A 25,035-nucleotide genomic window follows, 5' to 3' on the forward strand; every position below is an offset into this window, starting at 1 on the left:
CGCGCGGGTCACGCCATCTTTCAGGGCCCTGGCCGGGGCTGCGGCTGCTTGTCTGTCTGTGGATTTCCTCCAGCTCCATCATGTGGAGGCGACAGCAGGGCCGCTTCAGGCCCGTGGGCTGCGGGGTGGAAGAGCTACGGCGCTGCCGGCGGGAGCGGGAGGCAGGTGAGGGCGGGTGAGGGAACACAAGAGGATGAGGGTATGGCGGTCGGAGATGGGGTGAGGAGGCCCCCGGGTCGGACCGGGTAGTTCTGGGGCCTGGGCGCTCTTCCCACGCTCAGCCGCTTCCTCTACCACCAGCGCTGCGGAAGGCCCGGAGGGAGCAGCAGCTGGTCAGCAAAAGGCTGCTGAGAGACAGCGCGCTGGAGGAAGCCGAAGGGGTGGCCGCGATCCTCGGGGAAGCCGAGGTGAGGGGGCCGAGGTGAGGGGGCCGGGGACGGGGCAGGGTTCGCGGTGCGATCCACGCCAGCTGGCGCCGAACCCTGTCACTAGCTTTCCCATCCCGCGAATACTCGAGAACCGCCCCCAAACCTGAACGTGGTCTACAGTACAACTCCGTCCACCTAGTGGGGCAAAGCTGGAAACCAGGGAATCATCTTCGACATTCCCCTGTCCCTCATCCTCATATAAATCAAGTCCTAACAGTTTTACTTCCTAATAAGCCTTTCTTTCACCATCGCGGCTTCCACCATCATCTCTTCTTTGGATACTACAGCAGCCTCCTAACGGGTCATCCCGCATCTACGCTTGCTGCCCTCCAGTTCATTCACATATCATCAGATGGGTCTTTTAAAAACACACATAAAGACCAAAATTCTTCCTGTGACCTGCAAAGCCCAACATGGTCTAGCTTCTGCCCACCTTCAACCTTATCCGCTTACTCATCTCAGCCACATTGGCCTTTTTTTAGTTTCTGGGACAGCATACCAGGCTCTTTCCTGTCTCATGGCCTTTGCACTTGCTGCATCTAAAGTGAGCCCTCTTTGGTATTGGCAGTTTATTTGTTTCTTACAGAATATTAATCATATTATCTAGTTGTTTGCTTGCTTATTACTGTTTCTCCAACTAGACTTTAAATCCATGATAAACTATGCCCTGTTTTGTCATCATTGAAAACCCAGCAGCCTGCACAATATCCACCATATAGCAGATGCTCAGTATTTATCAAATGAACAAATAAAAGACCTGGTTTTAGCAAGCATTAGGGATCCTCTGTGTCTATGTTTACATATATAGCTTATAAAGCACTTAAGTCTGGGTTATTCCATTTATTCATTGTTTGCACACTTTATGCCAAGATATTGTGCTGGACACTGAGAGACACAAAGAAGAAAAGATAGCAGTCCCTTTGAAGAGCTCACAGCCCAGATGTGATACCTGTTGTAACGGAAGGAAGCTTGGGCACAATAGAAACCTCTAAGTCTGCCAGAGGAAACCAGGAAGAGCTAATTTCCCAGAAGCAATGACAGGAGTTGGAATCTGAAGAGAGTGAGGGTCTGGGAAGGCATCCCAGGTAGAAGGACTAGCATACGCCAAGCTTGGAAGCATTAAACAACAAGCCATATTATGCTGGGTGTTGTAGTGTAGGTTGCAGTGGAGAGAATAGCTGGAGTGGTAGGTTAAGACAGGCTGAGAGGTTTAAATGTTATCCTTGAAATAACCCTGTATGAAGGTGGCAGGGTAAAATATTGTTTATTCCCAATTTTCAGGTGAAGAAACAGGTTCAGGTCCGTTGTAGAGTAAGTAGCAGGGCTGGCATTAGAATCCAGTTCTGATTCCCTTCTGTATAGTTCACTGCAAGATTAGTGCTTATTAGCTATATTAGTGGGAATGGCAAGTTCTGGAGATGGCGTGGTATTGGAGGACCCACAGGTGAAGTGGGCAGAGTGGGACTCAGGACTTGCTTCCTGGCAACTGTGTGTCCTCTCCTTGCCCTGGGCTCCAGATCCAGCAGTTCCTGCGGTTAGCCCAGCAGGGGACAGAGGGAAAACAGAGAGAGAAGGCGCTGGTCCACCTTCGTCGAGGCTTGCAGCACCTCGAGACACAGCAAACTTTCATCCGGTCAGTGTGGGTGCTGTGAGTGGGTGGCTAGGGCTCTGGGGAATGGACAGAAGAGAGTGGGGGGAGGGGGGAAGATGGGCCACAGCCCGAGCAGGACTCTGGTGCTCATTATATAGGCTGGAGGGCAGTATGCGGACCCTGATCGGGCTCCTGACCAGCAACCAGGCCCTGCTGCAGCTTGAGGCGGCTAGGTGCCTGCATGAGCTCTCTCATTCTGAGCAGCCTGCGGTGGCTGAGGCCTGCCTGCCAGCCACTTCCTACCTCCTCACCTACCTCTCTGGTCACAGCTCAGACTTCATAGTAAGCCCCATCCCTTCCTACCTTGTTCTTGGTTTGGATTAAAAAGTGGTGCTTTTGGGTCTAGTTTTGAGCTGGCAGGTAGAGGGGAGAAGAAAACCTACTAACCCTGATGCCCACAGCGAGTATACACCAATCATCTCCCACCCTCTTGTGCCCAGAGCCTTGACAGGCTTGCTCCACTCCCCTCTCCCCATCCCAGCCTAGTGTGAGACAGGCCAAGCGCAGTGCTTTTGTTGTCCCACTCTCAGGAGCTGTGTCTGTACACACTGGGTAACCTGATTGTGGAGAGTGAGGCTGTGAGAAGGCAGCTCCTGCCACAGGGCATTGTCCCAGCCTTGGCTGCCTGCATCCAGGTGAGTGTCCACCTCCTTACTCCACCTCTGGGTAATTCTCTCCCCTCACTTCTCACATACCCCACCTATTTTGATTAGGTAGTTCTAGCTTCTACCCTGTGCCAAGCGGCTGAAAGTCTCAGAAGACCTTATGGCTTAGCTTCCAGTCAGAACCCTACCCTGTCTGCTTCTAGTCCCCCCATATGGCTGTGCTGGAAGCCCTTGGATATGCCTTGTCCCAACTTCTGCAGGCTAACGAAGCTCCAGAGAAGATCATTCCGTAAGTAAAATTGTGTCCCTAGATGTGTAGTAGGGAGTGACCTACTCAGTAGTGTAGCCCCCGGATTCTGCTTGAGTCCTTTCCAAAGCTGTTGTGTACCTTGACTGTGTTTGGCTGCCTAAAGCTTTGGGTATGGCTATTTTCCCACCTGCTGTCAGGAAGAGCAACTGCCATCTCACCTTCTGTGTTTCCTACTCACGGCCCTGCTTCTGCTGGCAGCTCCATCCTAGGCTCCGCTATCCCCCGGCATGTGCTGCGACTGTTGCAGCCTGGTCCAAAGCTGAGCCCTGGGGTCGCTGTGGAGTTTGCCTGGTGCCTTCACTACATCATCTGCAGGTAACACGGGTCAATTGGGAAAGTGCCCCAGACCTTTCCTGGGGCTCCCTTCCATGGCACTTGGGGTTTTGAACTTTGGTTTCTGGAACTGCTGTGGTGAGTTTTCTTCACTATGTGCTGCTCTCTTCTTGGAGCCCAGGAGATGCACAGACCTAAGCTATTTCTCAGCTTAAAGATGAGATTGACTGGTTGTTTCCTGTTTACCTAGCCAGGTCAACAATGCCCTGCTCATTACCCATGGGGCTCTGTCTACTCTGGGGCTGCTGCTATTGGACTTGGCTGCGGCTGTCCAGAGAACTGAGGATGCAGGATTGGAGCTGGTGGGTGAAGAGGACAGATCAAGGTCTGGGGGACCTTTCTTCACACTGTGCCCCTCCTCTGGTGTGCTGGTAGCCCCTTCTTTCTTACACCTGACCCTCAACTTCTCTTTGCAGCTGGCATGCCCTGTGCTTCGGTGTCTCAGTAATCTGCTAACAGAGGCAGCAGTGGAGGCTGTGGGAGGGCAAATACGGTTCGGAGATGAGCGTGTTGTGGCAGCCTTATTTATCCTTCTGCAATTCTTCCTCCAGAAACAGCCCAGCCTGCTTCCTGAGGGTCTCTGGCTCCTTAACAACCTAACTGGTATGAACAATCCCTACCCAGGCCTGGATATGTAAACTAAGTTGGGGATACTTCCTCATGGCTTGGGCTGAGGTGAGTAGGATGGGGCAAGAGGTTCAGGCCCCAGTTTGAGGGCTTCATCCTGACATTTTTTCCTTCCAGCAAACAGTCCTAGTTTCTGTACCTCTCTGCTGTCCCTGGATCTGATTGAGCCTCTCTTGCAGCTGCTGCCAGTATCTAATGTGGTGAGCGTGTTGGTAGGTATCGGGGTCACTGAGTGACCTGGTAGCCAAAGTGTTAACAGTGGGAGCAGGCCTGAGCCCACAGAAATGCCTTTAGCTGGTAACTGACAAGTGGTGTGGTACAACTTCAGGACCAGGCCAGTCTAGGTGTGTGTCCCTAGACTGTTGCTTACTAGTTACCAACCATGGGCAAATCAACGAACCACCTTAAACTTGGTTCCTCATTTATAATTGAGGATAGTAATCTTACCTCTGAGGGTAGTTGTGGGGGTTATAGAACATGCATATAAAAGTCCTTGGTACACATGGGAAATTAGGAGTGGAAAGGAGGAGTGTGCTGTCACAGTATAGGGAGAGCAATCAGGGCCACATAACTATGTATAATTTTTTTTATAAGAGACTAACTTGAAATGTAAACTTTCACTTAAACTACAACAATGAACAAAATAAATGAATAAATAAAAGTGTTTGGTACAACCAAACAGTCAACAATTACTTTAAAACAAAGATGAAAATGTAAGGGGCAAGGAAACTAGGTTAATAGAAATGGAACAACCAGAAGAAAAATATTGAGAATATTCATGCATTGTGAAGAATGTAACCAATGTCACTGAACAATTTGTACAGAAGTTGTTGAATGGGAACCTAAACTGCTGTGTAAACCTTCACTGAAAACACAATAAAATATTATTTAAAAAAAAAGCACTTTGCACAGTACCTGGCATATATTTTAGCTGTTATTATGATCTCAGACTATATATGTCCCTGTCTGCAGGTGCTCACAGTTCTGTGCAACGTTGCAGAGAAAGGTCCTGCTTACTGCCAGCGGCTGTGGCCTGGGCCCCTTCTCCTCTCCTTGCTGGACACGCTGGCCTTCTCTGACACTGAAGTAGTGGGCCAGAGTTTGGAGCTGCTGCAGCTGCTGTTCCTGTATCAGCCGGAGGTAGGTTTCTGGCCTGGGTCCCCTGTCCACCTGCTCTGAAGCCTGTGGTCTCACAGTGGCCACCTTCTCTTCCAGTCCTAACTATAGTTACTTTTCTGGGCCTGGCTGGCCTATAAGGGTTCTGGGTCAGAACCTTCATCCTCTTGTTAAGAATGAACCCTCTTCCAGGAGGTGGGCTAATCTTCATGATCTGGCTTTACTTGAAGGCTGTGGGAATTGAGTGTTAGGGCTCAGAGACCCAGGCACTGAATACCTTTTTTTCCTGTCCCCAGGCAGCCCAGGCCTTCCTGCAGCAGTCTGGGCTGCAGGCTCTGGAAAGGCATGAGGAGGAAGCCCAGCTCCAGCACCGTGTACGTGCTCTACGGGAGACAGCCCTCCATGGGTGACCTGACTTCTTGATGTCACCCAACACCCCCCACTCCAGCATCCTTGCCCAGTTTCTCTTAGGAGCCAGTGGAACCCCTTTGGGTTCAGAACCATAATGAGGTCTCATGCTCTCTGCTCTCACACCTAAACCTAAGCCAAGATCTTTGGACCCCAGCTCCTGCTTTTTCACCCTGCACTGTCCAAGCAGGAGGATCAGAAGGAACTCAGTCTGGCCTACTTATTCTGGGGCCTTATAAACTCCTTTTCTTGCTTCAGTAGCTGGTGGCTTTTGATGGGCCAGAATAAAGATTTATTTTTTTTATTAAACTGCTTTGCCACAGTGGTTAAACAATGAGGGGTGGGGTAGGGGAGTGAGGAAAAGGACATTCTGAGACAGTATTTTACAGCACAAGCTCACAAGCTTTATAGAGAACAGAATATGTTTTTCCATATTGTACTCAGTCCAGTAGAGCCCAAGCTTGGGAAGCTGCTCTTAATCCTCAGTTGAGGCTTCAGGCTTTGCCATGTAGCACGTTCTCTATAGTTCTGGTTACCTGATCAGCACTGAAGTTGTTCAAAGAGACATTCTTCTCTTGGCCAAATGCTGAGGAGAGAGGGAGGTGACTAAATATCTACTCTGCACTGTGGGGACTATGAAAGTATAATAAAAGGGACTTGTCTGTAATTTACAATTTTGTTATGGCAGGAAAAGTAGTAAAGAGATCTGAACAAGGTGGAGTTGGTATGCTTAGAATTTATCCAGTGGGTCTCAATGAAATCTGGGAAGCCCAGGTCCAACTGGAATTTTGGCCAATTCTGAGTGGCCATAATGGGAAGAAAGGCCTTTCAGAGAAGTTTCCAGGGGCATTGTGGGCATTTTTAAAGGCACCCTGGTGGCACAGCAGTAAAGTGCTCATCTTCCAACTGAAAGGTCGGCAGTTTCAACCCACCAGCTGCTCTGCAGGAGAAAGATGTGGCAGACTGCTCCTGTAAAGATTACAGCCTTGGAATTGCTATGGGGCAGTTTTACTCTGTCCTATAGGGTCACTATGAGTTGAAATCAACTCAGTGGCAACAGGTTTGTTTTTTTGTTTTTTTATAGAGTTGTTATGAGTTGAAACTGACTAAACAGCAATGGTTTTGGTTTTTTTTGCAAGCATTATATCAACCACTGTGAGCAGATCATTGCATGGGCCTAGCCTTGGCCCATTCTCCGGGCTCCTATAGTCCATCTAGCATAAACCTAGCACGATACACTAAAGTTCCTGGGAGACACTCAGTCACAAACTGACTTCCCCTCTTGTCTACTGGCTTTTGGAAGGAGGGCCTTTCTTCCTCCTCCAGCACACCTATTAGTGCAAATGTCCACTGTTAGCTGAACTAATCTGCCTTAAGTGTGACTCTCCCCACTCCCCTACCCCAAAGTCCTAGGGCTGGTCAAATGCAGGGTGGAGTTAAAAGCTGTTAGTAAAATCCACTATTAAATACATAGAAATGTTTACTGGGTACCTACTATGCACTGGGCACTGCATTAGGTGGTAGGGATGCAGCAGCAAACATAATAGGAATAATTTCCGATTGCGATAAATTAAAATGGGGTTATATGATAAAAAGGGGCTGGGAGCAATGTTAAATAATTCGTCAGGGAATGCCTTTTTGAGGAGGTGATATATAAGGTCACACCTGACTAATAACAAGGAACCAGCCAGGGAAGTCTGGGATAGGTGCATTCCAGGAAGGAGGAGAAAAATGTAAAAGCTCAATTCCATTTTATCTTAGCTGCATAACCTTAGATATGCTCCTTCAAGTTTTGACCGAGTTTTCTAATCTCTACAATGAGAATAAAAAATAACCCACCTCTTCATATGATTTGTTCAGATTAAATGAGATTCAGCAGGAAAGCACTCAGCATTAAGTGCTCAACAAGGAGTCGCTATTTTAAGTTTTTATTATTGAAGAGTCTCATGCTCTACGGGGGCCAGCAATTCCCACTCGTGATTTAGAAGGGCCTACACTGCTGGGGGAGGCCTGGTGGCACAGTGGTTAAGAGCCCAGGCTGCTAACCAAAAACGCTGGCAGTTCGAATCTACCAGCCGCTCCTTGGAAACCCTATGGGGTGGTTCTACTCTGCCCTATAGAGTCACTATGAGTCGGAATCGACTCGACAGCAACCGAACGGACACTGATGGGAATTGACCAGCATCTCTTTTACCCTATCTGAAGCTTGTTTTGAACTAAAAAAACAAAACGACAGCTCTTGGTCCCTATGCAAGACCGAGGCCATCTCCACATAGATGCTGCCCGGGATACAAAGCATCCTATAACTCTGAGAATGAAAAATTTTTTTATCGGCAGCAAGGTCAACAGGAAGGTTGGAGTCCGAATTCTAGTCTCTTCACAGGTTTTTGGGTGACCTTGGGCGGCCCCTTCTCTTCTCAATCCCTTGTTCCCCCACCTGGGTCCCAGACCCCCAGAGTAACGCGCTCACCGTAGCGGGCCCAGAGCCTGGGCTGTACATCGGAGCACTCGCGGATTAGGATGGGTAGGTCGGGGTTCGTCTTCTTCAGCTCCACGTACTTTTTCTCGATGAAGTCCCTGCGAGGACGGAGAGAGCGCGGCGGGTGGTGTGGGTGCCGGCTTCCTCACCTCCCGAAGCGGAGATCGTGACCCTGGCGTCCCCAAAACCCGTCCAGCTGACCACGCCTCGCCTTACCTGACGCCCTGACTGCCGGACGAGCGCTGGCATAAATGGATGCGAATCTCACGCAGGGCCAGTTTTGCCCCGACCCCTCGAGTCGCTGCGACCGCCGCCATCTTCACTAGTACAGAAGCCTCCTAGTCTTGCAATCCAACCAATAGGGCACCCTCCAGCTTCTGCGATAGGTTGGATGACGGAGGAGGCGGGGTACAGTTTAGCCAATGATATAAAAGCATTCTAGTGCCCATATTAGCTCTTCTTTCAATTTCTGTTCCAGCAGGCAGGTTGCTATAGCGATGACGCATGGGAGAGGCTAGAAGCGGAAAGGCTGCGGAACGCAAAGCACTCTGGGTTGATTTTTGAGGTGTATTGTGGGAAAAGCCTGTCGTTGCTGTGTTGTTGGAACTTCGGCCCTTGCTGGCGTTGAAAGACTGCGGACAAAATGCCGGAGCGAGACAGTAAGGCTCGAGTTCTCTGCCCTTTCTCCGCTGCAGGACTCGGGGCACTCGGCTCGTTACTTTGACTTCAGAGCTTAAGCGGGGGTTTGGCGGGGTGTGTGACGCCCGGAGCCCAGCGAGGCCGTCAGGCCCGGAGTGAGGCCGAACAGCTTCCAACCCTGTCCCGGAGCTGCTTCCTGTCCCAAGTGAGGACGGGAAACCCCCACCTCAATCACTTAATCCTGAATTGCGCCTATTCATCTTCCGCATAGTATTTTCGCTGTGATCTTCAGGAAGTCTTTGCTGATTTAGGGGTCTGACTGTGGCCCCACAGCTCCTTGTTTTTTCCCATCTCAACACATTATGTTGTATTGTCAGTGTCTCGTTTCACGCCTTTCATCCTCACTAGGTTGTGAGCAACTTGAGGCCAGGAAACACGTTTGTATCGTTTACTATTATATTCCTTGAGTTTTTGCACAGGGCCTGATACATAAGAGATTGATTAAATTAATGCAATTCTTCTTTTTAGGCGAGCCGTTCTCCAACCCTTTGGCCCCAGATGGCCACGATGTGGATGATCCTCACTCCTTCCACCAGTGAGTGTTTTGTTGTAGGGCTATGGGAATGAGCTGGGCGTGGAGTTGTGGTGGTGATAACAGAAGAATTCTGAATGTCTTATCAGCAAGGAAGGAGCCCTGGTCGCGCAGTGGTTAAGCGCTTGGCTGCTAATCGAAAGGTCGGAGGTTCAAACCCACCAGCGGCTCCACGGGAGAAAGATGTGGCAGTCTGCTTCTGTAAGGATTTACAGCTTTGGAAAGCCTATGGGGCTGTGCTGCCCTGTCCTGTAGGGTCGCTATGAGTTGGAATTGACTCAGCAACAGTGGTTTAGGTTTGGGTTTTGTCAGCAAGGATGGCCAAAAAGTTGTACCACTTACCACATCAACTCTGTGAACTTTACTTTAACTAGATCTGGCCATCTGCATGTAAAGAGAGTTATTAGAGGAAATTCTGATAGGAAGGATGCTAATTTTTTAAAAAATGAAACTGTAATTATACATTATATATCAGTTTGCTACTTGCTCTTTTTTGACTTAGCAATATTTTGGAGATTTTTTCATGGCAGTATTTAAACCGCTGCATAGTATTACATTGTACGGCTATTACATAATTCATTGCTTCCCTAAATTCATTCATTGTGTTCCACCTCCAAATTTTTGCCGTAGCCACCTACAGCTTGTACTGTTATTGATTCCTTCTTAAAAACAAATACATTTATTTAAGTAGGAAACTTAATATCACTACTAAAACCCAAAAACCAGTGATCACTTGTTAGATAGAAAATGCCCAAGAAAAAAGAAGGGCATTCAAAAACAAAATAATGTTGCTCCTCCTAAGTATTGTACCATTCTAAGTATTGTATTATGTAAGACATAATCAGCATCTCTGTAAATGCACGGCTAAGTTAAGAAATAAGGGAAATTTCCAGGTGTTAGAAACTTTGGTGATAAGTGGGTACTAATGTGACCTTCAGGAAGTCTTTGCTGATTTAGGAGGAAGACTTATTAACAGCCTGTGATATACAGATGACACAAGCTTGCTTGCTGAAAAGGAAGAGGACTTGAAGCACTTATTGATGAAGATCAAAGACTACAGCCTTCAGTATGGATTACACCTTAACGTAACGAAAACAAAAATTCTCACAACTGAACCAATAAGCAGTGTCATGATAAATGGAGAAAAGAATGAAGTTGTCAAGGATTTCATTTTACTTGGATCCACAGTCAGTGCCCATGGAAGCAGCAGTCAAGAAATTAAATGATGTATTGGAAAAATCTGCTGCAAGTGACTTCTTTAAAGTGTTAAAAAGCAAAGACATCAAACTTGAGGACTAAGGTGTGCCTGACCCAAGCCATGGTATTTTCATTTGCCTCATATGCATGTGAAAGCTGGACAGTGAATAAGGAAGACTGAAGAAGAATTAATGAATTTGAATTATGGTTGTTACGGATTGAATTGTGTCCCCCAAAATGTGTCAACTTGGCTAGTCCATGATTCCCACTATTGTGTGATTGTCCACCATTTTGTCATCTGATGTGATTTTCCTATGTGTTGTAAATCTTACCTCTATGATGTTAATGCGGTGAGATTAGCGGCAGTTAATGAAGCAGGACTTAATCTACAAGATTAGGTTGTGTTTTAAATCAATCTCTTTTGAGATATAAAAGAGAAGCTAGCAGAGAGACACAGGGACCTCATACCACCAAGAGCAGAGCTCATTCTTTGGACTTGAGGTCCCTGCACTGAGAAGCTCCTAAAGCAGGGGAAGATTGATGACAAGGAACTTCCCCAGAGCCGACAGAGAAAGCATTCCCTTCGAGCTGGCACCCTGAATTTGAACATCTAGCCCCCTAGACTGTGAGAGAATAAATTTCTCTTTGTTAAAGCCATCCACTTGTGGTATTTGTGTTATAGCAGCACTAGATAACTAAGCCAATGGTGTTGGGAAGAATATTGAATATACCGTGGACTGCCAGAAGAACAAACAAATCTGCCTTGGAAGAAGTACAGCCAGAATGCTCCTAAGAAGTGAGGATAGTGAGATTTTGTCTTGCTTACTTTGGACGTATTATCAGGAGGTACCAGTCCCTGGAGAAGGACATCATGCTTGGTAGAGGGTCAGCAAAAAAGAGGAAGACCCTCAATGAGATGGATTGACACAGTGGCTGCAACAATGGGCTTAAACATAGCAGCGATTGTGAGGATGGCACAGGACCAGGCAGTGTCTCGTTCTCTTGTGCATAGGGTTGCTATGAGTCAGATCCGACTTGATGGCACCTAACAATAGCAACAATGTTTCGGAATCTCTGATCTTGATAACCAAGGATCTTGGGTTTACAGGAGACCTGGCATTAGGCTTGCTTAATGCAGGTGTTGAAACTGAGATCCTTGCATAAAGCCAGGGCCCTACCAGGGTTATAGTCTCAAAGAAAGTATGGATTTTGGGGAGAAAAATGCCCTGTGGCAAAGGGAGACAACAGAGGAAGCAGCACCAACTTGATTTTTGTATTTTCTTTAATGTACTGTGAAGGATTAAAAGACAATTGCAAAGAGTAAGTTCCTCATTGGGTGAATTGATTTAATGCTGTGTCTGTGTACCTGCTGAAATGATTTCTTGTCTCATCAGTGCTATGTGTCGCACATTTGGGAATTACTGTCATAGTTTATTTAGTTATTCTCCAAGTAATGGATACTTAGTTGTTCCAAGGTTGTTGTTATTTCCAAAACTGTAATTGAATTTCCTTTACAAGCTGTTGTTGTTTCCTTGGGCCAGTATGACTTCGTTTGACTTAACTGATCAAACAAGGTCACATTCATGGGTACCAAAAACCACCAAACCGGTTGCCGTCGAGCCAGTTCTGACTCATAGTGACTCTATAGGACAGAGTAGAACTGCCCTGTAGAGTTTCCAAGGAGCGCCTAGTGGATTCAAACTGCTGCCCCGTTGGTTAGCAGCTATAGCACTTAACCACTATGCCACCAGGGTCTTCTTCATGGATACAGAGGTTAAGAATTCAACATATGTTTTCAGGGGATACAATTTAATCCATAACACAGGCCTACACATATGCCTACATGTATGCCAGTAACTGGCCAGACTAAGTATAGAGAAATGGAGTTGCTGAATCAAAGGATATGCACACTTAAATTTTAATAAATACTGCCAAATTACCCACCAAATCAATTATACTGATTTACATTCCCAACAGCAGTATATGAGAGTATCCATTTCACAGATTCTTACTCATACTTGATTTATCAAACTTTTTGATAGTTACCACTCTGATTCATTGAAAAAGTGGTCTTTTGTTTGAATTCGTATCTCCCTGATTTCAAGTAAAATTAACTATGCTTTTTACATATTCCTTTTTCATTTCTTACTGGGTACCCATCTTTTAATTCTTTGACATTTCTTCTAGATCAAAACTCACCAATGAAGACTTCAGGAAACTTCTCATGACCCCAAGGGCTGCACCCACCTCTGCACCACCGTCTAAATCACGTCATCATGAGTAAGTCTTGGGATGATCTAACTTGTCTCTCCATTCCTTCTTTGCTCATACTGATTCCTTTCTACAGAAAATCTACTGAACCATAATGTTTTAGAAGTTGGAAGGGTGGTCCTTTTGCTCAAGCCTGTGGTTCTGATTTTCTCCCTCTAGAAGTTGAGGTTCCAGTGAAGACTGGAATGGCCTGGTGTCTTAGTTATCTAGTCCTGCTCTAACACAAATACCACAAGTGGATGGCTTTAACAAAGAGAAATTTATTTCCTCCCAGTATAGTAGGCCAAAAGTCCAAATTCAGGACATCAGCTCCAGGGGAAGTCTTACTCCGCTTTCTTGGTTGTATGAGGTCCCCCTGTCTCTCTGCTCGCTCTTTTATATCCTGAAAGAAACTGGCTCAAGACAAAATCCAATCTGTAGATTGAGTTCTGCCTCATCAACTGACGCCCGTCCCCCCTCATTAACATCATAGAGACAGGATTTACAACACATAGGAAAATCACATCAGATGACAAAACGGTGGACAGTCACACAATATCAAGAATCATGGGGGGGACACAATTCAGTCCATGACACCTGGGATCTCAGTGTTTTTCAGAGTATGTTGTATGAACCACTTAACACTAGGGTCAGTTATGGTGCTTAAGTGGGCATATTTCTGGGCCCATTTTAGCCCCATGGACTCAGACTCTTTGGGGTAGACAGCTGGGGATATATAATTTTAATAGTTCCTCCAGGTAGTTGTGATGCTTTTTAAAATTTGAGAATCAGTCTACAGCTATTGACATGGACCTCTGCTTGATTGAAACTGCTGCTTCAGTTAGTGTTCTAGGCTTTTCTTCAGTTCGTAAGGTTGCTTTTTTGGGGCTTGGTGATATTTTGCTGTCAATGAATTTCTTGTCTCTCCTAGGATGCCAAGGGAATACAATGAGGATGAAGACCCAGCTGCACGAAGGAGGAAAAAGAAAAGGTGAAGGAAGGGAGGAGTTGGTTTTTAAGGTGGATAGTGTTCAAGGGAAAAGAGTAGGTGCTAGCCATGAGACTAAAGACTGAGATTTCCCTTTGTTGTCTTGAGGTACTCTGCTTTCTTAGTGGCGAGGAGTGATAACTTATAGGACTTTGGAGCCTACCTGCCTTTGTTTTAATTTCATTATTACCATTTACCTTGAGTATTTTACTTACCCTCTCCAATCCTCAATTTTCTCATGGGTAGAATAGAGGAGTGAAAATAACTCTCACATAAGGTTATCATGAAGCTCAACTGAGATAGTGCATGTAAGCACTTAGCCCCACGGCCTGGACTATAGTAATTACCCAGTAAATCTTGGCTGCTGCTATTGTTATTATTGTTTATATAATACAATACGGAAGGAGCCCTAGTGGTGCAGTGGTTAAAGCACTAGGCTGCTAACCAGAAGATTGGCAGTTGGAACCCAGCAGCTGCTCTACAAGAGGAAGATGTGGCAGTTGGCTTCCATAAAGATTTACAGCCTTGGAAACCCAGTGGGGTAGTTCTACTCTGTGCTGTAGGGTCACTATGAATTGGAATTGACTCAATGGCAATAGTTTATGTAATACAAAACTTTTTGGACCTGGTACTTAGTTTTTCCTCTCTTCTTGGGGTGTACCAGCAAGGAGTGAGTGATTTTCAGCTGAAATTTAGAAGGTGACACATTCAGATGAGTTTCTGGTTGCTGTGTGGAGAAGTCTCTCATACCTATAGAGACTCAAGTGATGTAGAGTTGGGTGGCATTAGAGGGTTCTGAAGTGACAGAGTATCCTAAGGTGACACTGAAACTGTGAGCCGGAAGATGCTGTAGTGCTGATTTTGAGGACTATCAAGAGGTGACCGGCAGTTTTATCAGGACATACATGAGCTTTTACGATAGAGCATTGGGTGAGGATACAGGGAAACAGGAACAGTTCTGCTGACCTTGGGATAGATGTTAGTGAGCCTTACACATTCTCTTTTCTCTGGTCATAGTTATTATGCCAAGCTGCGCCAACAAGAAATTGAGCGAGAGCGAGAGCTAGCTGAGAAGTACCGGGACCGTGCCAAAGAACGGAGAGATGGTGTGAACAAAGATTACGAGGAAACTGAGCTGATCAGCACCACAGCTAACTACAGGGCTGTGGGCCCCACTGCTGAGGCGTGAGTACCCATTGGGTGAGGCCATAGTTCTCACAGCATCTCAGGGTCATGCAGTCATGATGTGAACCCTTTACCACACTTTATCCTTTTCTGGAGCCCATTCTAAGCCATGTCAAGATGTACTTGCCATCCACAAAGGGATATTCTAATGTGCCCTCTTCTGTTATAGGGACAAATCAGCTGCAGAGAAGAGAAGACAGTTGATCCAGGAATCCAAATTCTTGGGTGGTGACATGGAACACACCCATTTGGTGAAAGGCTTGGATTTTGCTCTGCTTCAGAAGGTGAGCCTTAGTGAGTGTGTGAACGGTAGTACTAGGGTGCTGAATGCACTCCTATGGACTCTGGGAGTTGGGGAGGGAGGCTCCTTCTGGTAGCTTAGACCATCTAGAAAAAGGGCTAAAGTTGGCCCCTTTGTAAGACCAGTTGCTACTCATCCTTCACATCTCGGCCTAAATATTATTTCCTTGAGAAATTCTTCCCTGATCATCCGAATATGGTTAGGTCCCCCACATCTTACCTCCTGCTTCCTGCACCATTGTATAGCCCTTCTATTTTACGTGTCATAGCAGTCATCACTGTTGAAATTACTTGTTTGTCTTTCTTGCTATAAGACCCAGTATGGTGAAGACTGTGTCTGTCTTATTGAGTATTGTATCCTTAGCACCTGGCACAGTGTGGTATAGTGGGTGTTTAATAAATATATGTAAAATGGATGAATGTCTAAAACCTACTTGCTTTCCTGGTAGGTACGAGCTGAGATTGCCAGCAAAGAGAAAGAGGAGGAGGAACTGATGGAAAAGCCCCAGAAGGAAACCAAGTAAGAAACATCAGGAAGGACTTGAGAGTTTAGAAGAATGGCACCCACAGTAGGAACACATTTAGCAAAAGTGTATTTTTTGTCTTTTCAGGAAAGATGAGGATCCTGAAAATAAGATTGAATTTAAAACACGTCTGGGTGAGTACAGAGTTTCTGCATTAGTGGCTGCACAATCTGGGTGAAATATAAGGAATTAATACTCTGGGCAGGATATGCTTCTCCTTCCTTCAACCTCCTTTCCTCTTTCTCTCTTGCTCCCAAACCAGCTAGTTCCCTTACAATGCTCTTATAGAACTCAAATCTGGACTTAAGTATTCATATCTGTTATTTGTGTCTCAGCAAGGTTGGAAGTTCTTTCAGATCAGGGCTTATGTGTTAAGGGAGGTAGCATGGTTAGTGATTAAAAGCTCAGAATTTGGAGTCAGGGACACCTCGGTTGAATCTTGATGATGAAACCATAGTAGGTGTGTGATTTTAGGCAACTGACTTCACTTTTCAGGGCTTATTTGTCCATGTGTAAAAATAGGATTAACGTATACCTCATTTTGAGGAGGAAGAGAAATAATAAATACAACGTGCCTATCATATTCAGCATTTAGTACAGCTGTTTTTTTCCATCATCTTCAGTATTTCTTTATATTTCATTTTTCTTTCTCACAGGGCCTAATAAAATACTAGGTATATAGTGCCCTTGAGATGACAGTGTAGAAGAGCTGATAGGAGGTCAGGCTTTGGAGTTAGGCTGCCAGGGTACCATTCTTTGCTCTGTCACTTGGTAGCTATATAATTTTAGACAAATCATTTAACTCTCAGCTTTAGTATTCTTATTAGTAAAAAGGAATAATGATGCCCACCTCATAGGGCTGTTGTGAAGATTGAATGAAGCAAGGCATGCACAGCACTTGGCATGGTGGCTGGCACAAAGTAAGCACTTAATAAATGACGGCTGTTACTATAGAAGGTTCTCATTGAGTACATTCTGCTCTTTCCCTTTTTTCAGGCCGCAATGTTTACCGCATGCTTTTCAAGAGCAAAGCATACGAGCGGAATGAGCTGTTCCTGCCAGGCCGCATGGCCTATGTGGTGGACCTGGATGATGAATATGCTGACACGGACATTCCCACCACTCTTATCCGCAGCAAGGCTGATTGCCCCACTATGGAGGCGAGTGATTTGAGTCCTGGGATGCTGTCACATGAGCCTCAAACCTGGGAATGAGCCTTGAATCTGCCCTGGGCCTCATCCCCCACATTTAGCCCATCATCAAGTTCCGTTGACTTTTTAACCTCTTAAATCTCAGTTGAGCCCATTTGCTTTTCTCCATCTCCACCAATATCATTTCAGTCTAAGCCATGATGTCTTGCTGGAACTATTGAAAAACGCTCCTGATTGGTTTCCCCACTTCCACTCTGGTTCTCTTCCTATATATATATATGTTCTAACAATTTTTTTGAGAACCATATACTTCTCCCTTTTGAAGTGTATAAGTCAGTGGTTTTTAATCAGAGTTGCGTCCAGCCATCACCACAATCAATTTTAAAACATTTCTTACCTCAGAAAGAAACTGTCTCCCCATCAACCTTCCCATTCCTGCTTCCCATAATTTTTTTTAACGCATGGCTGAGTGATCTTTTGAAAATGCCAATTTTTGTCTCATCAATGTTCAGAAGCTTTCGATGGTTTCTCATTGTTCTTAGGATAAAGAACAAAATCTTTATGATGGCCTATGAACCCCTGTAACATCTGGCCTTTCCAGCCTGTTCTTCACCATACCTCCCTGTTATTTGTTCTCCAACCATTCTTGCCTTGAATGTGCTCGATTCACTTTTGCCCCAGCATCTTTCTGCACGCTCCTTCATCTGTCTGGATTGTCCTTCCACAGCATCTTTCTTTGTCTTTATCTAGTTCATTCCAACTCATCCTTCAGTTTGTTAAGCGAATGAATGAATGAAGAGAGCCCTGCTCATTTGGATAACATTCTCATATCTTGGGGTTTTCAGGCCCAGACCACACTGACGACAAATGACATTGTCATCAGCAAGCTCACCCAAATCCTCTCCTACCTGAGGCAGGGTACCCGCAACAAGAAGTTCAAGAAGAAAGACAAAGGTACCTGGAGGGTTGGGGAAGGGCACTTAGGAATGGAACCAGCACCTCTTGGAGCCTTCTGTCCCCAGGACATTGGGAAGCTCCCAGGGAGCAGAGAAAAATGGGAGCAGTTGGGTTATTGGCAAGGGGATGCTTACACCCAGGTTCTGTTTGCTTGGCCCACCCAGTAAACAGTGATCAGGTTTGAGGCAGGAGGAGGGACAGTGTGGGTAACTATTGATTGTCCCGCCAGAGATGTTCAAAAGCGCATTCAGAACTGGAGAGGCCGAGTAGTGTTTTTCTCATTTCTCTCTTTACATACTAGGGAAGCTGGAAGAGAAGAAACCTCCTGAAGCTGATATGAAGTACGTATCCTTGCTCCTGTCACCTGAACTGAGGGGAGGGGCCTCTGCATTTCTTGTTTTTGGGCAGCTTTGGGAGCCTAAGTTTGAGAATCTGGAGAAATGGCCAGGGGAAGCGGAATTGTGTGTGACTTTGGCAGCTAGTGGTCTTTATCTGCTTTTCTAGCATTTTTGAAGACATTGGAGATTATGTGCCCTCTACGACCAAGACACCTCGGGACAAGGAGCGGGAGAGATACCGGGAACGGGAGCGTGATCGAGAGCGAGACAGAGACCGTGACCGAGAGCGGGAGCGAGAACGAGATCGGGAGCGGGAGCGGGACCGAGAGAGAGAGGAGGAGAAGAAAAGGCACAGTTATTTTGAAAAGCCCAAAGTAGATGATGAGGTAAGATGAGGGTATTGGGTGATAGAGGTGCCCCTCTCTAGGCCTGCCCAGCCTAGGTACAGGACCCTTGTATTATATAAGTGCCTCATGTCTCCACAACAGCCACTGTCAACTAACCCAGGGTAGGACCATCCTGGAATTGGGGGCAAGATGGAGTAGGGAATTGATTCAGACTTGGGAAAGGGTGAGTGGGAATCCTTTATAGTGATACTCATCTCAGTTTCTGTTTCTTTCCAGCCCATGGATGTCGACAAAGGTGGGTGTATTCAGAGCATCTTGCGTTGGCTCTAGCAGTCCCACTTTCCCCCTGACTCAAGAGCTCACAGCTGGTTTGGGTCGTCATAAGAGCCATGTCTTGTTTTACGGAATAGTCTAAAGCTCTCTCCACCCCCTGGGAAATGGCAAGGCGTATTTGCTTTGTCAGATATAATGCCTCTAGCCCTGGGATTCTAAAGAGGTGAGGCAGAGGCTGAGTGGGGCAGTGTTGTGGGCACCCTACTGCTATCTCAACCGGAATAGCTCAATTTTTAAAAAGTAGGAGTTTGATTAAAATTTTGTGAGATAAAAGGGTCCTGCTCTATGGGATGTAAAATGATACTCGTGAAGGGTGTACTTCTTAGCTCAAGTAGATACATGAGACTAAGTGGGCAGCTCCTGTCTAGAGGTGAGATGAGAAGGCAGAGAGGGTCAGGAGTGGTTGAATATACACGGGAAATCCGGGGTGGAAAAGAGGAGTGTGCTGTCACAGTATAGGGAGAGCAACTAGGGTCACATAACAATGTATGTATAAATTTTTGTACAAGAGACTTAACTTGAATTGTAAACTTTCACTTAAAGCACAGCAATAAAAAAACCCAAAAAAAGGGTCCTGCTGCTTTAAAAATGTTGTGATCAAAGCCACAGGTTGGTGGTATGTTGCAGACAGGAGGTTGTGAGGTCCTTGAGGCTCAAAGTCTGAGCAGCGTCGTGTCCCCCCCCCCCCCCAGGACCTGGGTCTGCTAAAGAGTTGATCAAGTCCATCAATGAGAAATTTGCCGGGTCTGCTGGTTGGGAAGGCACTGAATCATATCCTTTATTCCAGTGTGTTATGGGGTTCAGGAAAACTGTTCTGTTTTCAACTCTTCCTGCCTCCCTACTTCTCCTTCCTCTCCCCACCCTCTCCTGCTCCTTCCCTCTTGAGTTTTGACAGGGATGAAACCATGCCTTGCCCCTTCCCCAGAGGACCCATTGCAGCTCACAGCCCTCTCCTGAGAGTTCTCATGTTGGGTCTTCTAGCCCTTGGCCCCTTCTGCCTGAAGCTTTTTTGGGGTATGTGGAATTCTAGTACTTTCTTTAACATAGCATATGCTGAAGAAGCCAGAGGATAAAAAGCAGCTGGGAGATTTCTTTGGCATGTCCAACAGTTATGCAGAATGCTACCCAGCCACGTAAGTAAGATCCTGTTACAGAAGGGAGGCTGGGATGATTAAGAACAAGTTGGAGAGTGAGATGGAAATTTGATTTGCTGGAGTCCAGGGGTACATATTACTTGGTTGAACTATTTTGTTAGACTGTGAGTAGGAGTTCTAAGGGAGTGGTCAGTCCTAGGCGTATAACCTCATAGTTGGGTGGGTTTCTGGATGAAGTTTGGCATCTGGGTCTGCAGCATGTGTTTAACTGTTGCTTTTCTTTAGGATGGATGACATGGCTGTGGACAGTGATGAGGAGGTGGATTATAGCAAAATGGACCAGGTATGGAGTTGAAAGGATGGGTGGGGCTCTTTGGCAGTTACTCTGAAGCACAACCCCCCTTACCCCTCCCCCATCCCCAAACGATCTGTGTCTCATTTACTGGGCCCCATCCTCAACTGCAGCAACAGGAGCAGCTGCATTGAGGGGCCATGGGCTGCTTAACTGTCTTAAAGTCTCTGCACAAGAACCTCTAAATTAGGGGCAAAATATATTTATTTCCTAAAACAAAGTGCAAGAATTTGATTCCCATCCTAGGCAGTAAGCAAACGTTTAGTGCATAAGGAGAAAGGACAGAAGGAATTACAGTCTTTAGAAATAAGCTAATTTTGTTCTAGCCAGGACTGAAATTTTCTTCTAAGTCTTAAAGTAGTAAACACTTAACACTACTAACATTGAGGGAATCTCATCTACTTTTCCCTTGTTCTCTGTACTGCAGTCGTTAGGAGCATGATTTAATTCCATCTTGGAGCCTTGTTTAATCCTAGTTTTGTGACTTTGCCACGTTATTTTACTGCTTATGCCTCAGTTTCCTCATCAGGAAAATGGATAAAAATATAGTTAGCACTTCATAGGGTTTTTTGTGAGAATTAAACATGTGCGTAGTGTTCAGAATAATGCCTGGCACATAGTAAGTGCATACTAAGCAATAGGATTTATGAATGGTGAAAGCTGAACCTCTCCAGTCACCAGGAGAACCTGGGATTGTGGGAGAGTCTGGCTTTAACTACCACCAAAATTCCATTTCCACTGACATCTTCTCTTCCCTCCCCCATGCCTCCATTCTGTCCTGCAATAGGGTAACAAGAAGGGCCCCTTAGGCCGCTGGGACTTTGATACCCAGGAGGAATACAGCGAGTATATGAACAACAAGGAGGCTTTGCCCAAGTGAGTCTGGTACTGAATATGGGCAGGGAGTGAGGAGGAGGATGGGGATGGAGTGGCCTGGCTAACCCCAGGTTAGAGGATGCAGTCTTGACTGAGACATACTCAAATAAGTTGTCTGCCCACAGGGCCCTCTGGGAAAACATTGTTACTGCTGTGCAACCTCTGCTGCCTTCTTTCTCCTACCACCCTTTTTGTTCTCAGGGCTGCATTCCAGTATGGCATCAAGATGTCGGAAGGGCGGAAAACAAGGCGCTTCAAAGAAACCAATGACAAGGCAGAACTTGATCGCCAGTGGAAGAAGATTAGTGCAGTAAGTGGGACTGCACTCAGGGGTGGAAGGGCTCCAGCTGGGAGAAGACACTGACCCATAGACCTAGAAACAGACAGAGGGTTAAAGATGCATGGAAGTGGAAGAGGGGTCAGCTGGGCCTCAGGTGAGCTTAGACTGGCAGCATGACTGTCAACTGTCTTTTTTTTTTAAATTGTACTTCAGGTGAAGGCTTACAGAACAAATAGTTTCTCATCAAACAGTAGTACACGTATTGTTTTATGACATTGGTTAACAACCCCACAACATGTCAGCCCTCTAACTTACCAACCTTTTTTTTTGGTGAAAATACACATAGCCAAAGATACACCATTTCAAAAATTTCTACATGCACAGTTCAGTGACATTGACTACGCTCTTCCAATTGTGCTGTTATTCTCACTTAAGATGAAGGCTTACAGAACAAAATAGTTTCTCATCTAACAGTTACTACAAATGTTGCCCTATGACAATGGTTAACAATCTCACAACACATCAACAATATCCTTACTCAACCGTGGGTTCCCTATCACCAGCTTCCTTGTCCCCTTCTGCCTTTTGTTACTGGACTGCTGTACCTCATTAGTCTCATTTGGTTTTATGGGGCTGTCTACTCCCAGGCTGAACGGTGAACCTCGGAGATAACTTTACCACTGAGCTAAAAGGGTGTCTGGGGGCCATACTCTCAGGGTTTCTCCAGTCTCCTTTAGGCCAGTAAATCTGGTCTTCTTTTTGTGAGTTAGAATTATGTTCTACATCCTTCTCCAGCTCTGTCCAGAACCCTCTGTTGTGATCCTGGTCAGATCAGTCAGTGGTGGTAGCAGGGCACCATCTAGCTGTACTGGACTCAGTCCGGAGGAGGCCTTGGTAGCTGTGGACAATTAGTCCTTCAGACTAATCTTTTCCTTGTATCCTGTTCTCTTCATTCTCCCTTGCTCCCGAAGGGATGAGACCAATGGAGTATCTTAGATGGCCGCTCACAGGCTTTTAAGACCCTAGACACTACTCACCAAGGTAGAATGTAGAGCATTGTCTTTATAAGCTGTGTTATGCCAGTTGAGCTAGATATTCCCGAGACCATGGTCCCCACAGCCCTCTGCCCAGCAATTCAGTCCTTCAGGGAGTTTGGATGTGTCTGTGGGGCTTCCATGACCTTTCCTTGTACAAGTTGTGCTAGTTTCCCCTGTACTGTGTACTGTCTCACCCTTCACCCAAGATCCATCTCTTCTTTTTGCAGATCATTGAGAAGAGGAAGAAGATGGAAGCTGATGGGTGAGCAGCATCATTTTTTCTTTGTAACAATGAGAACTGCTTAGTGTATTGATCTTAGGTCGACCCATTTCTCCTTTCATTTCAGGGTTGAGGTCAAAAGACCAAAATACTAATCACCATTTCCAACTCCAGGAAGAATCTCCACAAGGATGTATTCCCCACTGCTTTCTTGCTACAATTCCCAGAAAGGCTGCAGGGTGTTTTGTTTTTTTTGAATGTGTATAAATTTTTTTGTATGATCATTTAGTTCCATTAAAATTGGCTTACCTACTGTCTTATCTTCTCTGTGTTGAGCATCCTTGCTCCAGAACCCCTGGAGCACCAAGAGAGTTAATTCCACAGGTTGTATAAAAGCACTTTCAGAAAATCATCTTGGTACTTTCCCAAGCTGTGGTTCTAGATTCCTAGACAATAAGGAGGTTTACTAGCCAGTGTGCCCAGTGGAGAAAGGAAGGATGACCCTTATTGATGAGTGAGAGGCGGAGAGAGGAACATAAGGATGATTGGTCTCCAATGTCAGACTTATTCATGCCTGTCTCAGGGCCTAGTCCCAGGGCAGAGATTCCCTGGGGATTAGGGTCAGCCTGATGGGACTGCCAGTCTGAACCTAAGGCTGAGCAGGACTGGGTTCTAGGTGAAGGCACCTAATGAGAATCACTTGTAGGAACAAAAGCCTTTTTTGAGCCTGTGACCTCCTGGGAGCTTTGGTAATGCTGAGCACAAATTGCTGCCTTCTTGGCTGATGGGATAACCTTGGCCATATGCCTTGGGGGCAGATCTGGCCCTGCAGGTATAGAAAGCACTGTCATAGGCCAGAAGGGTTTGGTGCCCTTCATTACCCTAAAATGTTTGCCCAGGCCCAGTATGGACCTTCCTGAACTTCGAATCACTCCAGCCCTCCTTTCTCTGCCCCTTTCGTCCTGTCTGCTCATTGCCAGCACTTTAGTCTGATGCTCATCATGAGAGGTCACTACTTCTTCCTGGCGGCATGCCAAGTGCCACTGCCTGCCCTGAGCCCAGTAGGCTTACCAGTGCCATGGAAAGCCACCTAAGCCATTGCCTTGCCTTTGATCACTTCTACCTTGATTAAAAAACAGCTGCCATGGATTTAATCCACTCATCGTGATCCCATGTGTGTCAAAATAGAACTGTGTGCCATAGGGTTTTTAATGACTGATTTAGAAGTAGATCACCCATGTCTTCTGAGATGCCACTGGGCAGACTTGAACCTGCAACCTTTCTGTTAGTAACCAAATGCATTAACCATCTGTACCACCCAGAGACTTCAGGGCTATTTGAGGAAGCCAACTTTGGAGGCTGAAATTGGTCCCTGACTCCAACAGCTACGAGAATGGCTAATTTCAGACATTAGATGATACTCTGGTCCCAGGGCTGTAGGCAGCTGCCCGAGTTGGGAAAAAGGTCACAGAGACATGGCTCAGATGAAGATATCTAGAGGGTCACTAGGAGCAAAACCTGGGACTTGACTGCAGTTTACAATTCAGTTTCTGCTAGTACCACCAAACCTTGTGGAAGTGACTAAGACCCCCTTATTGGCCACATAGTGAGTGACAAGGGTTCCCAACACCACACTGCAGCTTTTGTGAGTCACTCTCAGCACACAGTGGTACATACAACCTCTCTGAGGTCCCTAGCCTCACTTCTTTAATCCCCCTTAAAAAGCGGTGAGCATCAGCACAAAAGATGTCTTAAAAGGCCCAGTACTACAGGAATGTGAACTGGTTCTCTCCAGCTACAGGGCCACATGCTCTTCATCTGCTCCACCACGTACAGTGCTTCTGTTTTTATGGAACTTTTGGTAACTGGGATGTCTAGAATGTCAGTTGTGCCTATTTTCCCCTTCAGCAACTCATCAGCTCTAAGCACTGCCAGCCTGTCTAGCTGAGCATCAGGAGCCAAACTGTAGGAAGGGGCACAGAGCACTGTTCCTTTGGCTATGAAGCTGTTGAGTGTTGATGGCAGCAACTTGAGCATGTGCGTGGGTTGCCTGACACCCACGACCCCTGCAAGCTGTCTTCTCGCGGTGTGGGCTTTTGCTGCTTCCTGACCACCCTGGCTGCTGCTTGCCATGGCCTTGGGTTCCACCATGCCATGAAAGACTGGTGTCCCTCTGTCCTATCCCAACAGCATGAAGTCCTCTTTACTGGTTTGTGAGAGGGAGCACCAAACTGTCAGGATGGTATAGGGTGAGGGAAAAGGGCTTATACACAGTTCATGACTTTACATGAAGTGAACAGGGAGGAGAGTGAGCATCACATGGTCTAGCTAGCCCAAGCACCAGCTTCAGCAGGATAAGGAGGTAGCCTACCTTGGGGCATTAGGATCGGAGGAAGTCTCCTGAACAACCTGCGATAC

At 46.2% G+C, this 25,035-nt stretch overlaps 3 protein-coding genes across 5 annotated transcripts; 2 read left to right on the top strand and 1 right to left on the bottom strand.

Moving 5' to 3' along the window:
* Window positions 1–6: 6 nt before the first annotated feature.
* Window positions 7–5,655, top strand: TMCO6 (transmembrane and coiled-coil domains 6). Of its 2 annotated transcripts, XM_004381081.2 has the most exons (12): window positions 7–165; window positions 301–407; window positions 1,946–2,061; window positions 2,178–2,361; window positions 2,610–2,714; window positions 2,888–2,973; window positions 3,193–3,309; window positions 3,518–3,629; window positions 3,744–3,930; window positions 4,072–4,166; window positions 4,927–5,094; window positions 5,367–5,655. In XM_004381081.2, the coding sequence occupies exons 1-12, from the start codon at window positions 81–83 to the stop codon at window positions 5,478–5,480; spliced, it is 1,476 nt and encodes a 491-aa protein (XP_004381138.1). In that variant the 5' UTR covers window positions 7–80; the 3' UTR covers window positions 5,481–5,655. The 2 variants fall into 2 exon arrangements, with proteins under 2 accessions (XP_004381138.1, XP_023591384.1); XM_023735616.1 differs by lacking the exons at window positions 7–165; window positions 301–407; window positions 2,178–2,361 and having other exon boundaries at window positions 485–2,061; window positions 3,518–3,930; window positions 5,367–5,505.
* Window positions 5,656–5,816: 161 nt separating this feature from the next.
* On the bottom strand, window positions 5,817–8,329 carry NDUFA2 (NADH:ubiquinone oxidoreductase subunit A2). The gene is made up of 3 exons (XM_004381082.3): window positions 8,174–8,329; window positions 7,949–8,055; window positions 5,817–6,064 (listed from the first exon to the last, which is right to left on the bottom strand). Exons 1-3 carry the CDS (start codon window positions 8,272–8,274, stop codon window positions 5,973–5,975), a joined length of 300 nt encoding a protein of 99 aa, XP_004381139.2. The 5' UTR covers window positions 8,275–8,329; the 3' UTR covers window positions 5,817–5,972.
* Window positions 8,330–8,508: 179 nt separating this feature from the next.
* IK (IK cytokine) lies at window positions 8,509–22,937 on the top strand. 2 transcript variants are annotated; one of them, XM_023735614.1, is made up of 20 exons: window positions 8,509–8,616; window positions 9,125–9,191; window positions 12,573–12,665; window positions 13,567–13,626; window positions 14,641–14,808; window positions 14,978–15,092; window positions 15,558–15,628; window positions 15,720–15,766; window positions 16,629–16,792; window positions 17,629–17,737; window positions 18,042–18,081; window positions 18,245–18,464; window positions 18,702–18,720; window positions 19,451–19,529; window positions 19,811–19,891; window positions 20,138–20,195; window positions 20,992–21,080; window positions 21,282–21,390; window positions 22,625–22,659; window positions 22,745–22,937. In XM_023735614.1, the coding sequence occupies exons 1-20, from the start codon at window positions 8,601–8,603 to the stop codon at window positions 22,770–22,772; spliced, it is 1,668 nt and encodes a 555-aa protein (XP_023591382.1). In that variant the 5' UTR covers window positions 8,509–8,600; the 3' UTR covers window positions 22,773–22,937. The 2 variants fall into 2 exon arrangements, with proteins under 2 accessions (XP_023591382.1, XP_023591383.1); XM_023735615.1 differs by lacking the exon at window positions 8,509–8,616 and adding an exon at window positions 8,707–8,801.
* The last annotated feature ends 2,098 nt before the right edge of the window (window positions 22,938–25,035 follow it).

This window comes from Trichechus manatus, unplaced genomic scaffold (genome assembly GCF_000243295.1).
Source record: "Trichechus manatus latirostris isolate Lorelei unplaced genomic scaffold, TriManLat1.0 scaffold00080, whole genome shotgun sequence".
Lineage (NCBI taxonomy): Eukaryota > Metazoa > Chordata > Mammalia > Sirenia > Trichechidae > Trichechus > Trichechus manatus.